This window comes from Cloeon dipterum, chromosome 2, assembly GCF_949628265.1.
Source record: "Cloeon dipterum chromosome 2, ieCloDipt1.1, whole genome shotgun sequence".
Lineage (NCBI taxonomy): Eukaryota > Metazoa > Arthropoda > Insecta > Ephemeroptera > Baetidae > Cloeon > Cloeon dipterum.
Window position 1 is genome coordinate 19,252,649 of NC_088787.1, and position 11,158 is coordinate 19,263,806.

The 11,158-nt window shown below is 40.1% G+C and overlaps 4 protein-coding genes across 4 annotated transcripts; 3 read left to right on the top strand and 1 right to left on the bottom strand.

Annotated features, from left to right (window-relative positions):
* Positions 1-133: 133 nt before the first annotated feature.
* Positions 134-2,492, top strand: LOC135935068 (lipase 3-like). The gene is made up of 9 exons (XM_065477129.1): positions 134-247; positions 388-605; positions 914-1,097; positions 1,149-1,263; positions 1,317-1,560; positions 1,614-1,772; positions 1,835-1,919; positions 2,074-2,216; positions 2,273-2,492. Exons 2-9 carry the CDS (start codon positions 402-404, stop codon positions 2,444-2,446), a joined length of 1,308 nt encoding a protein of 435 aa, XP_065333201.1. The 5' UTR covers positions 134-247; positions 388-401; the 3' UTR covers positions 2,447-2,492.
* Positions 2,493-2,551: 59 nt separating this feature from the next.
* Positions 2,552-6,993, top strand: LOC135935065 (pickpocket protein 28-like). The gene is made up of 11 exons (XM_065477125.1): positions 2,552-2,731; positions 3,153-3,384; positions 3,442-3,645; positions 3,848-4,037; positions 4,093-4,241; positions 4,290-4,491; positions 5,000-5,270; positions 5,353-5,412; positions 5,555-5,747; positions 5,811-5,902; positions 5,960-6,993. Exons 1-11 carry the CDS (start codon positions 2,695-2,697, stop codon positions 6,148-6,150), a joined length of 1,821 nt encoding a protein of 606 aa, XP_065333197.1. The 5' UTR covers positions 2,552-2,694; the 3' UTR covers positions 6,151-6,993.
* Tango9 (transport and golgi organization 9) lies at positions 6,238-10,677 on the bottom strand. The gene is made up of 7 exons (XM_065477131.1): positions 10,443-10,677; positions 10,208-10,314; positions 9,728-10,029; positions 9,403-9,671; positions 7,666-7,840; positions 7,453-7,607; positions 6,238-6,955 (listed from the first exon to the last, which is right to left on the bottom strand). The coding sequence occupies exons 2-7, from the start codon at positions 10,282-10,284 to the stop codon at positions 6,767-6,769; spliced, it is 1,167 nt and encodes a 388-aa protein (XP_065333203.1). The 5' UTR covers positions 10,285-10,314; positions 10,443-10,677; the 3' UTR covers positions 6,238-6,766.
* On the top strand, positions 7,935-9,099 carry LOC135935070 (C-type lectin domain family 4 member F-like). Its single transcript, XM_065477132.1, has 6 exons — positions 7,935-8,088; positions 8,133-8,234; positions 8,286-8,334; positions 8,386-8,444; positions 8,499-8,601; positions 8,658-9,099. Exons 1-6 carry the CDS (start codon positions 8,002-8,004, stop codon positions 8,879-8,881), a joined length of 624 nt encoding a protein of 207 aa, XP_065333204.1. The 5' UTR covers positions 7,935-8,001; the 3' UTR covers positions 8,882-9,099.
* Positions 10,678-11,158: the final 481 nt, after the last annotated feature.

An 11,158-nucleotide genomic window follows, 5' to 3' on the forward strand; every position in this document is an offset into this window, starting at 1 on the left:
TTGAAACAAAATATTGTATAGGCTTGTTCATCCAGATGCCGATGAATTTTTAATCAGACACGTGCAGATGACCTTGTTGAGGGTCCGATCGAGCCATGTTTTAGGACATACTCGCGGCAGCTCATTATTTGGCTCCCTTTGCTTGAATTTCAATCACTTCTAAGCCATCAGTTTCCATCGAGTCGCAGATTCGTGAAGACACTTCTCTGTTGCCGCAAGATTTGTTTTATAAACAGTCGAGTTGCAGGTTTGCTTTGATTTGTTCCTGCCGGAAAGTAATTTGTGTACATTTTATTGACTTGGAGGGGCATTGCGTAGTTTCACTAGAAATTGTTGATGGGATGGAACCAAACAGAAAACAGACTGAGGGTCATTGTGCTTTCCCAGTGTCTCGAAAGAAGATGCGCGGCGGCTCTCTGCTCCTGCTGGCGGTGCTGCTGTTGTTGGTGAAGGATAGCAGCAACCAGGAGATCCTACAGTTTCTCAAGAGCATCGGCAACTTTGCGAGAAACTTCAATGTCGCATTGCGGATACCAAGGGTGCAAAATGAGTATAATCCAATTTCAAATTTCCTCCAAGTGCATCCCGATGTTGGAAAACCGACGGTAAGTGCTCAACTATTCGAATTTAAATTATTTTAACCGGAAAAATAATTTTTCGTGAGCAAATGTAACCGGAAACGATGCTTTATTAATTTTATTTCATACTTTTTACAATACTATAATATTTTTTGCTAAATGATATCCATCTGATCGCGGGTGGAGAAAAATAAAACGGAAATTCTTTAAATTTCGAAAAAATTGTCAAATTGGCATTTTAGTTTTGCCTGCGTGTGTATTTTTTTCTTTCATTGTGGTCTATTTAATTTCAAGTAAATTTTATGCAATAGAGTGTTTAAATGAAATTATTCCAGCCCGAAATGATTGCACGAAGAGGCTACAAGGTGGAAACTCATTTGGTGCGCACCAGCGACGGCTATATTTTAACGATGCACAGAATGCCAAGCAAAAATCGAGGAGGCGAGCCTGTGTTTCTGCAGCACGGAATCTTAAGCAGCTCGGCAGATTGGGTTCAATTTGGTCCGGAAAAAAGCCTCGGTATATAATTATGTTAAATAGCATTAAAAAATTAAATCGTAATGTCGTAAGTCTACTTGCTGCACGAGTACGGATATGACGTTTGGATGGCGAACATGAGGGGCAATACTTATTCTCGGGAGCACGCAACCATGACCACCCGTGACTCCGCTTTTTGGCAGTACACGTGAGTCAAATTTTCAGTTTTTTTTATTTCTTTAATAATTTTAAAATAAATAGGTTCGACGAAGGAGCCTTGTACGATCTGCCCGCAGAGATCGACTACGTCCTGGAAAAAACGCGGTTCTCGCAACTGACCTACATTGGCCACTCGATGGGCACCACCATGTTCTTCGTCCTTGCGTCCAGCAGGCCTGAGTACAACGCGAAAATCAAGCAAATGCACGCGCTCAGCCCGGTTGCTTACATGAGTAACGTCAAAACTCCAATCAGGCTTTTCACTCCTTTCGCTGACATAACCGACGTGGGTTTTCAGGCAGTAGAATTTACATGATAATTGAAATTCAAAATTTACAGTTCGCGTCATCGATGCTGGGGGCAAATGAGTTCGCTCCAAGCAACATTTTAACAGAGTCTTTGAGCCAAGCGCTGTGCAGAGATGGAATTCCCACCCAGTACGTCTGCAGCAACATCATGTTCTTGCTCTTTGGTTTCAACTCTCAGCAACTAAATACGGTGCACTTTGATTACTAATTTTTAATTGACATTAAATAATGAAATTTATCTTATTGGTATAGACAATGTTGCCCGTCGTCTTCAGCCATGCGCCAGCAGGAACTTCAACAAAGTCTATCCTACATTACTCGCAGCTAATTGACTCTGGTGAGCACGAAAAAAAATTAAAAAATATATGATATTTTGGTCCGCTGAGAGACTCAAATATCCAAATTGAATTTAAAAAGAATAGTGATAATTGACCGCATGGATGAAGTCAATTTCCTCCTTTTCCCTTATTCTCCATCAATTTTTTTGTCAGGTCGATTTTGCAAGTACGACTATGGTGCGTTACGCAACCCACGACTTTACAAATCAATGCTGCCGCCGAGTTACAAACTCAATCGCATCACCGTGCCAGTCTATCTTCACTACAGCGAGAACGACTGGATGTCAAGTGAAATCGTGAGTTCTTCTCTGTAATTAAGTCCTGAGAAGCATTAAAAATGGATCTGTACAAGGACGTGAACCGACTTTGCAAGGAAATCGGCAACTGCAAGGGGATGTACAAAGTGCCCCTCAAGTCTTTCAACCACTTGGACTATTTGTGGGCCATCGACGTGCGTCCGCTTTTGTACTATCCGATGTTGAAGCTGATGCAAATCAACCAAACCGCTGCAAACGTTCGCTTTTGATATGAACTTGGACAATAAAATATTTACGAATGGAACATGTAATTAAGACCCATATGTTTACTTTACTTGATAGATAAAAATCTAGAGCAGGTGCAATTATTGAATATTTTATGAGACACGCGAAAGCAGGTTTTGCAATGACACTAAGACAAACACTTGCCACTCGTTTTGTGCCGCAAAAAGACAACCTGCATTGCAGTTTTGCCTTGAGCTGTCAAAGGTGAACAACGTTGAAATCAGAGGGAAGTATGCATCGGGGGAGGAAACTTCAAGCTGCAGCGGCAGGTAACGGCATTTTTATAGATGAATGACTGCATTGTCGAATTCTCAAGGGAAGATAAACACGTGTACAGTTTTTTAATTTGAAATAAGATGTGAAAATTCAAGTTTCTAATTTTAAGTATAGAAATCGATAGAAAATTTATCTGTGGCACAAAACTAAGCAAAATTAAATAAAGATTGAGTGATAAATAATTTAAAATAGTGCATCCACAGAAATTAAAAAAATGTGCAAGGCTAAAACACTTGAAATTGCGTTAACACAATAAACTTGGTAAGTTCACTAACGAGTTAAATTTCCCCAACATATGTCTTGGTTTAAAAAAATCAATTACTATTTTTCATAGTTTCAATACTATTCACAATTAAAGGTTTTTTTTAGAATTTTAATAATGAAAAATAACTTGTTATCCCGATCAAATTTAAGTTCCTATCGTTGTGAGCCGATGGAGCAACAACCTTGACGTTCCAAAGTTTCAACAGCCCACTTATACCCATTTGCAACCCTTCAAGCCGAATTCCGCCCTCAGCGGTATATCCGGCTCAGAATTAGACCATGAGTCGTGGAACCTGAAAATCCACGCGGCTCATTTTTGCGAGAAAACGTCCCTGCATGGAATGCAGTATCTTGGTGAGCCAAAACGACATTGGATTGAAAGGTGAGAGAGCTGGATTTAAGATAAATTTATATTCAGCAACGAAAATTGCGATTGTAGGATTTTCTGGGCGAGCGCTATTGCCACAGCTTTCATCGGGGCGGTCGTGCTGATCACGCAACTTTACCGCAAGTGGGATCAAAATCCGGTGATTGTGTCATTTTCGACCAGCGCTACGGGCATCACCGACATTCCTTTTCCGGCTTTTACTATTTGCAACATGAATAACATCAGGAAAACCGTGGCTGAACGGATTTTAAAAAGGTTTAGTTCACAATTTCTCTTTTTTGATCAGGCCTAAAAATTTGAATGTTTTCATTAATAATTATGGCTTTGTTTATATTACAAATAAAGGTAACATGAAAAAACAGTTAAAACCAATGCTAAAGAAGAAAATTTAACTAACACAATATAAGTACCACCTTTAAGAGGAATAGAAAACGAGTTATCAGCATATTAATTTCAGCAAGGACCCCAAAAGTAAGGTGGAGAAATATTTGCTAGAAGACCTCTGCTCCGTGGACGAACCACCACCAGCACCCCCTTCATCCCTCGCCTCCAACGACAAGGACGCAACGACCACCACCGCAGCTCCAACCACCCCGGAGAATAGAGTGGCCCCTAAATGGGCTACAGTCCAAGAGTTCATGATAAAAGTCATTCCAGAATGCGCTCGGGGACGTATTTTTTATTTATAAAAATGGATTTCAGGGTGGGCAGCCGTGCCACGAAATGCTCGTTGCATGTGCGTGGTCGAGCAAGAACAGGAACTGCACCAATTTGTTCAACACCGCCCTGACCGACGAGGGACTGTGCTGCTCCTTCAACAAAGTGCCCAGAGAGCTGCTCTTCAGAAATCCGTAAGATTTTTTTCTCCAAACAATTCAGTTTAACAATTCCCTATTTAGCAAGGACTTGTCGGACTTGAACCTGACATTCCCATTTCCGGCCGTGGACTGGACGCCCGAGGAAGGTTACCCCCCAGATGCGCAGCACGATGCTCTACCGTGGCGACCTGTCGGAGCCGGCAAGCATTTAGGGTTGACGTTGGTGTTGGATAACGAGATCAACGAGTACTTCTGCTCCTCAACTGCCTCAGTTGGGTTCAAAGTTAGTCTCAAACCCTCCACAATTACACAGACCGAAAAAATCCAAGAGATTGCTGTCTCTGAATGAAAAATTCAACGTTTTTTTAGGACCAGCCCATGCAAAGTTGAGTGAAAAATTGACAAAAAGGCTGCCAATTTTTATTTTCGGAAATTACCAGACATGTTTCAGCAGTTTTATTAATAACAAAATTCTTGCTTTCCCACGACTAAAAAAGTGTTTTATTTCAGTAAAATTTATACATTTTCAGATTTTTAAGCATTGATGGTTTAAAAGTAATTTAAACCAATTTCATGAAATTTGCACTATGAAAAATCGCACCTTTTAGTGGTTTTCGTGAAAATTTAACTAAAAAATCAATAAATTGCTGTCAAAAACAGCATTTTCTTGCGGTTTTTTTTCTTTTTTGGAAGAAACCGGACGGACAAAATAGCAAACACTTAGACCCATTTAAAAATAACAATCCTTCTTCTCTGACTGTAATTCAGAAAAAAATACTCATGCGTTTCAGATGCTGTTGCACAGCCCCGTGGAGACACCGAAACTGTCTAGTTTTGGTTTCGCTATTCGGCCAGCCACTGAGAACTACATAACAGTGCAGCCGCAAGTTCGTCGCTCAACGAAGCGAGTGGCCAAAGTTTCCCTACGAAAGCGAAACTGCTACTTTGCATTTGAGCGGAAGCTCCATTTCTACCGCACCTACACCAAGCACAATTGCGTGCAGGAGTGCGAGGCGAACTTCACACTGGCAAACTGCGGCTGTGTCCTATTTTTCATGCCCAGTAATTTATTACTTTTAGTAAATTAAGCTGGAACGAATTTTTATTTACTTGAGTTGAACAATAAACAGGAAAATTATTTCAGAGGGGCAGCAAACCCGTATTTGCGGCAAGAAAGACGAAAAATGCGCGACAGATGCCAGAGGTACAGTCCCATAATTTTTTTTTAATAAAATTAGGGACTGTCAGGGGTGGGAGATTTTGCTTTCTAAAAAAAGACCCACCAACCAGGTTCCCCCCTGAAAATCCACCCATAGGGAATAATGTATTCATTAATAATTTCATAGCTATGATGGAAGTCAAGTTGTACGACGACGCTGAAAACGGAACCGCTGAAAAGCCATCGTGTAAGTGCCTGCCCGGCTGTAGTGAGATCACGTACCAATCGAAAATCACTGCCTCCCTTTTGTCCGACACCTTCAACGCAACACTTAGGTTCCCACCCCTCGCGGACAAGAATGTAGACGTCAAATACTTCAAGTGAGATACGGCTACTATTAACAGACTAAAACCTTGACCGAATAATTTATTCCACCCTTTCAGGGACAATTATGCCATAATCCATCTTTTCTTCCCTGAAACTGAAGTTGCTACTTATCAGATGGATGAAATCTTTGGCTTTGCTGATTTTGTCGGTAATAATTGCGGTCGTGAATAATGATTAACAAATCAAATTGCTTATTTTCTACCAGGCAGTACCGGTGGTTTGCTTGGTCTTTTTCTCGGCTTTAGCATTTTGAGCGCGGTTGAGGTGCTCTACTTTTTGTCGCTGCGACTAATGTGTTCGTGGCGGAGGTATCATCCCAGCGTGAGTCCTACTTCGTCGGCTAGAATCCCTGGTCGCCACTCAATGCAAGAGTCACAGTTTGTTTATGTCCATTAATGACATAACAAACACTTTAACTATTGTTGCTTGAAGTAGAAAATATACATAATTGAGTAGGTAAAAGCGAATGCACTTAAAAATGTCTTGTTGGTTTTGGTATACAAGAAACGTTTATTTAAAAATATTTTTTGAATATCATATACTGTCCATAATTCCTGCATTAAAGTTTGAAATGACACACAAGTAAGATAATATTAAATATTTTAACAACCTAATTACACTTAAATATCTATATCTGTAACTAGCTTCTTAACAACTTATTAATAACGCTGTTCCTCAGATCTTTCGATCCCTTGGAGTTATATTTTCCGTTCATGGCATTTTGAATCTAAGACTTGATTCCCCTAACATGGGAGCTTCAAGAGATACGACTTGATTTTTCCCACCAATGGAATGCATTTTAATCTTTACACTCACTATATATCTCTTAATTAGATTTAAAATGAGAACAATCAACTGAAAGCCCCAATCCCCATTTTGATCAGTCAATATAGACGAGTGAGCACCATTTTACACAGATGTTTCTTTAGTTTTCAGTCAAGTCTATCTCCTTACAAATTATTACATGATTTCTGACTTACTTGATAAGATAAGAGACCAGCGTCAGTCTTACTCAAGCTTGAGAGTGATCCCCTTCTTCTGTATCTGTCGCCTCGGAGGCTGGGGTGTTTACGACCAAGACGTCTGTGTCCGAGTTGTCCACAGAGGTGCGACACAGGCTGTCTAGTTTTCTGATGCACGGCACCAGGGTGATTTTGTTGTATACACACATGCCCAGGATGAGCAGAGAGAAGCCAACAATCTGGGAAAAAGATAATAAAATATTTGTGACGCGAAAAACTTATTTTAATTTCATTTCCTTCAACCAAATGCCAAAAAAGAGAGACACAAATATATAACTTCTTTTATGACTGCTATGGGAAGCTCGTTATTTATAAATTTATCTGGCTTTTTTAAGAGTCTGATTATTTTAATGGATTTTGATTTACATCTACATGGAATTCGCCTCTTAAATGCTGAAGCTCAGTTTCTATTCTTCAGGAACACAAAAACGAAATACCATTGGATTTTTCTTTTAGAGCCCTAGTGGAATCAAATGGTTTATGGTGACAACTCCCCACTACCATTCCTCATTGGATTATATGGTTTTTTTCGCGATATATGGGACTATCAACAACGGTTAGCTGCAAGCTGACTTATATCATGACCAAAATAAAATGCCCTTAAAAGTCACTCTCATCTCATTCCTGAATAGCCTTGGCCCAAGTATATAAATATAAGATTTTGTAAATTAGTCACCTGTAGGTAGTGAAACTGCTGCCAACCAAGCGCAAGGGTTACAGCCCAAATGACCAGGGTTCGGACAGAGTCGAGAACCATCCTGGTAGTGGCAGAGAGCTCCTTAGTCACGCTCACTCCAGCAAAGTTAAAGAATGCAATGCTGAAGACCGTTCCTGGTGAAAAAATTACAAAATAAGATGAAATGAATAAATTCAAAAAGGAAATTCTCACCAAAGAAGGCGCAGATGAGCCAGGGATTGTTCCGCAGCTGGATGAGGCCGTCAAACGGGTCCTCAAGAACTCCACGAGGATTTCCGCTAAAGGGAGAGCCAACCTTCAAATAGTAGAAGGGCACCAGCAGCAGTCCCAAGACAGAGAAGCCAAAAATGCCCTCCCATCCGACAGCCTGGAAATAGATTTAAATTGGGTCAAACCGTCCGTTTGTTGAGTGACGCACTGAGGGACAGAATATTTAACATTTTAAGTAGCTCATCATCCAATTGTCACCTCTTGCCGCTCATAACTGCGACTAGAGATCAGTATCTTGAACTCGACAGCTAGGGCACAATGGTCAGCAGGCAAATTTGCTTGGTTTTAACCGTTTTGCTCTCGAGTCTGGCTATTCACGCAAACGATAGCTCTCCTTTAAATCAGGTAGGTTTTGCTTGAAATCGGAATGTACTAACAAACTGATCTAGGAATTGAGACTATGCAAGAGAGACAAGAGGGAGCTGCAAAACAAACTCAATGAAGCTCGCAGGGAGGCAGAGGATGAAAAAAGCTACATCATCAATAAAACGGTGAGAAATTTGATATTCCAGAGAGTTCTTATTATGTGTTAAAAATTTCAGGCTAAATTCTGTGATTGCAAGAAGAGAAATTTGAACTGCATATTTGCTGGTAAACTCTGAACAATTTAAGAGGAAACAAATCTCAATTTAACTGTTTTAGGAACGAAACTGAACATGATGAGGCTCAACACTGGACTGTATTACGCAAATCACAGCAAGGTACGCTATCATCTCTTTTTAGAAATTAAATTAAATGTAATATTTTCCCTCCAGGTTGCGTGGAAAGCGGCTGACAATTTCTGCAAGTCACATGGACTGCACTTGGTTGAAATCGAGACCAGGTCTGAGCTTGCAGAGGTTGAGAAAATTCAAACCGGTGCGGAAAATGGACAAAAACCAATACATCTGTTTAAACAAAATGATTTTTGACAGAGTCAAGTTACTGGACGTCCGGAACCGACAAGGACGAGTCAGGGAAATATATCTGGACAACCAGCAAACGAGAGGTGAATCCAATGCTGTGGTACTTGAGCCAGCCAGACAGTTTCGGCCCAGGCAGGGTCACCTGCGTCAACTTGCAGCACGAGAGACTCTTCGATGACCCGTGCGATCATGAATACGGGTTCATTTGTGAAATGCCCCGGGAATGTCAATGAAGTTTTCCGTCACTTCTCGTTAAATTAATATGCAATTTCTTATAATTTTATCATTACTGCTTGTAAAATATTAGTAGCTGATGATTGCAGTTCGATATTTAATTTACATAAATTTCAAGGAATTTACAAGGGGGCCCTGGTTTCATTCCATTTTAACGTGCATTTTTTTGCCTCAAACATAAAGACTTTCCAGATATTAGACGAAAATTACTGATAAACCTTTCTCTGAATTAAAAAGTAACTACGATGGAGGCACCTGATGTTACCTCTATGGTAAATTTAGGAGATTTTCGGTGTCAAAATTGACCCATCAATCCATACCTCTCGTCAAGGGGAGGCTCTTTACTAAAAATCATCCTAATCAAACAAAAATTGGAATTGAAAATCGAGATGAAAAATTGCATGATAGAGCGTCACAAACCAAGAGTTCCGTTGTAAGAAAACTTTACTCTTATCTTTAAGGCGAATAAACATTAGAAGCTTTTTAAAAATCCTTTAGACAATTTTTTTAATATTCATACCTGCAAGGCTGGAATGTTGTGTTTATTAATGAACTTCTCCTCGTAAACCATCTGGGTGGCAGTGATGACCTGAGCAATGATGATCAGCTCATCGCCAGTAATAACATCATTTCGGCCGTGGTTTCCAGAGTGGGCGCCACTGACAAAGTCCGACAGACCAACCACAACCAATCCGGAAATGATGAAGCCTATTCCGGACCACTCCCTCCACTTCAACACGCGCTCCAAGAATGCAACCGAGAGGAGGCCAGTGAAGATTATCACAGAACCTGTTTACAAATAAAAATATTAGCAACAATCACAAACAAATGAAATTTTCCTCAACCTCTAAGCATTTGGAAGGATGAGGCGTAAGTCAGGTTGAGACCAATGTACATGATGGAGGTGGCTGTCATGTCACACATGGCTGGTGGGAGGAATATGAAGGGATTGAAGTTCTGGTTGCCCCTGAGGATGGTCATTTCGCTCTCGGAGGTGTCCCCTCTGCGCATGGTGCACCAGTAGATTATTTTAAAGGCGACCAGACAGAGGATTTCTCCCATGAACATGCCGCAGGCCTGCAGGAAAGGGTGCACGAATGGCCGGTCGACGCCATCACTGCCCACCGACGTCATTTTGTCCGCCCACCTAAAATTCAAATATGTACATAATCAAATCAATAAATTCAATAATTAGAATGGAATGAGAGCCAATATGTCGATTAAATCAGAGCATTGAATAGTATAACTTATAGCCGTTATTGGAGAAAAATTCTTTGAATAGGTTTGGGTCAAAACGTGGAAAATTTGTAAAATTAAATACATACTTGGTTGAGAGTGTGTTTATTGACCCAGTGACAACCATGACGACGGCCAGCAGCACTTGGAATTTGGTCCACGCCATTTTTTGCAAAGATTACAAGACGCTGAAACACTAGAAGTTCAAAATAAGAATATAAATCTGCTTTTCCGAATGGCGTTACGACAAAAGGGCAAGAAAAACCCCATTTTATCAGTCACATGTTTATTCAAGTCTATACGATATTATCATGGGGTTCTCACCGAAATCCAAGCTGAGCACGTTGAGCAGAGGGTTGTTTCTGCCGAGTTTTTGTTTTAAACGCGCGTGACAATGACGAAGCTCGACGCAGTTCTGATTGTGTATGTATTATTTTCAGCTGACTGCGTGGCTGCGGCTCTGCTCTGCAGTTAACGTACCGAAAGCATTCTTCTCTTCCCTTTGTCTCGTGACAGCAAGTCAGCAAAATGAACAAATTGAATAATATCGGTAGCAACAACAAAGCAAATGCAGTAGCGCCAACAGCGCTGTTTCAACGGGAGGCAAAAACAAAGGTGCCAACCAAAGGCGGGAACAAAAATTTCTTCTTTACGTTGCTGCAGTGTGAAAATAAAATTGAGCGTTTGTATGTACAAGAGAAAAGAATGAATAAAACAGGAATAAATAAGAAAATATAATCATGTTAGTATAAAATTTTATCAATCCAAAAAGCAAAAGCTGAATATATAAGGAAAATTTTAAGATTTAAAGCAGCGCGCCTTTCGTACTTTTTTAAGCAAAAAATAGCACTATGGGCTATGGGTACCATACAGCTTTAATTTTAACAATTTAAAAACTTATGACGGAAAACGTTTCCGATAAAATAAAATATATCTCTAAATAAAAAAACTAAAAATGCGAGATGATATTTTAAAATGAGCTAGGCTATTAACCGTGTACATACTGCTTTTTCAATTATTATTATTATTAGAGATGGCAA

What these genes read in the sequence shown, in the direction of transcription:
- LOC135935068 (XM_065477129.1), top strand. Translation starts at nt 402, where the DNA reads ATGCGCGGCGGCTCTCTGCTCCTGCTGGCGGTGCTGCTGTTGTTGGTG. An exon ending in CTTTCGCTGACATAACCGAC is followed by an intron (nt 1,561 to 1,613) that starts GTGGGTTTTCAG and finishes CAAAATTTACAG; the next exon opens with TTCGCGTCATCGATGCTGGG. An exon ending in ACTCTCAGCAACTAAATACG is followed by an intron (nt 1,773 to 1,834) that starts GTGCACTTTGAT and finishes TTATTGGTATAG; the next exon opens with ACAATGTTGCCCGTCGTCTT.
- LOC135935065 (XM_065477125.1), top strand. Translation starts at nt 2,695, where the DNA reads ATGCATCGGGGGAGGAAACTTCAAGCTGCAGCGGCAG. An exon ending in AAACGACATTGGATTGAAAG is followed by an intron (nt 3,385 to 3,441) that starts GTGAGAGAGCTG and finishes TTGCGATTGTAG; the next exon opens with GATTTTCTGGGCGAGCGCTA. An exon ending in TGTCCTATTTTTCATGCCCA is followed by an intron (nt 5,271 to 5,352) that starts GTAATTTATTAC and finishes AAATTATTTCAG; the next exon opens with AGGGGCAGCAAACCCGTATT.
- LOC135935070 (XM_065477132.1), top strand. Translation starts at nt 8,002, where the DNA reads ATGGTCAGCAGGCAAATTTGCTTGGTTTTAACCGTTTTGCTCTCGAGT. An exon ending in GCTACATCATCAATAAAACG is followed by an intron (nt 8,235 to 8,285) that starts GTGAGAAATTTG and finishes TAAAAATTTCAG; the next exon opens with GCTAAATTCTGTGATTGCAA. An exon ending in TTTGAACTGCATATTTGCTG is followed by an intron (nt 8,335 to 8,385) that starts GTAAACTCTGAA and finishes TAACTGTTTTAG; the next exon opens with GAACGAAACTGAACATGATG.
- Tango9 (XM_065477131.1), bottom strand. Translation starts at nt 10,284, where the DNA reads ATGGCGTGGACCAAATTCCAAGTGCTGCTGGCCGTCGTCATGGTTGTC. An exon ending in ACAACATTCCAGCCTTGCAG is followed by an intron (nt 7,841 to 9,402) that starts GTATGAATATTA and finishes ATCTATTTCCAG; the next exon opens with GCTGTCGGATGGGAGGGCAT. An exon ending in AGCAGTTTCACTACCTACAG is followed by an intron (nt 6,956 to 7,452) that starts GTGACTAATTTA and finishes TCTTTTTCCCAG; the next exon opens with ATTGTTGGCTTCTCTCTGCT.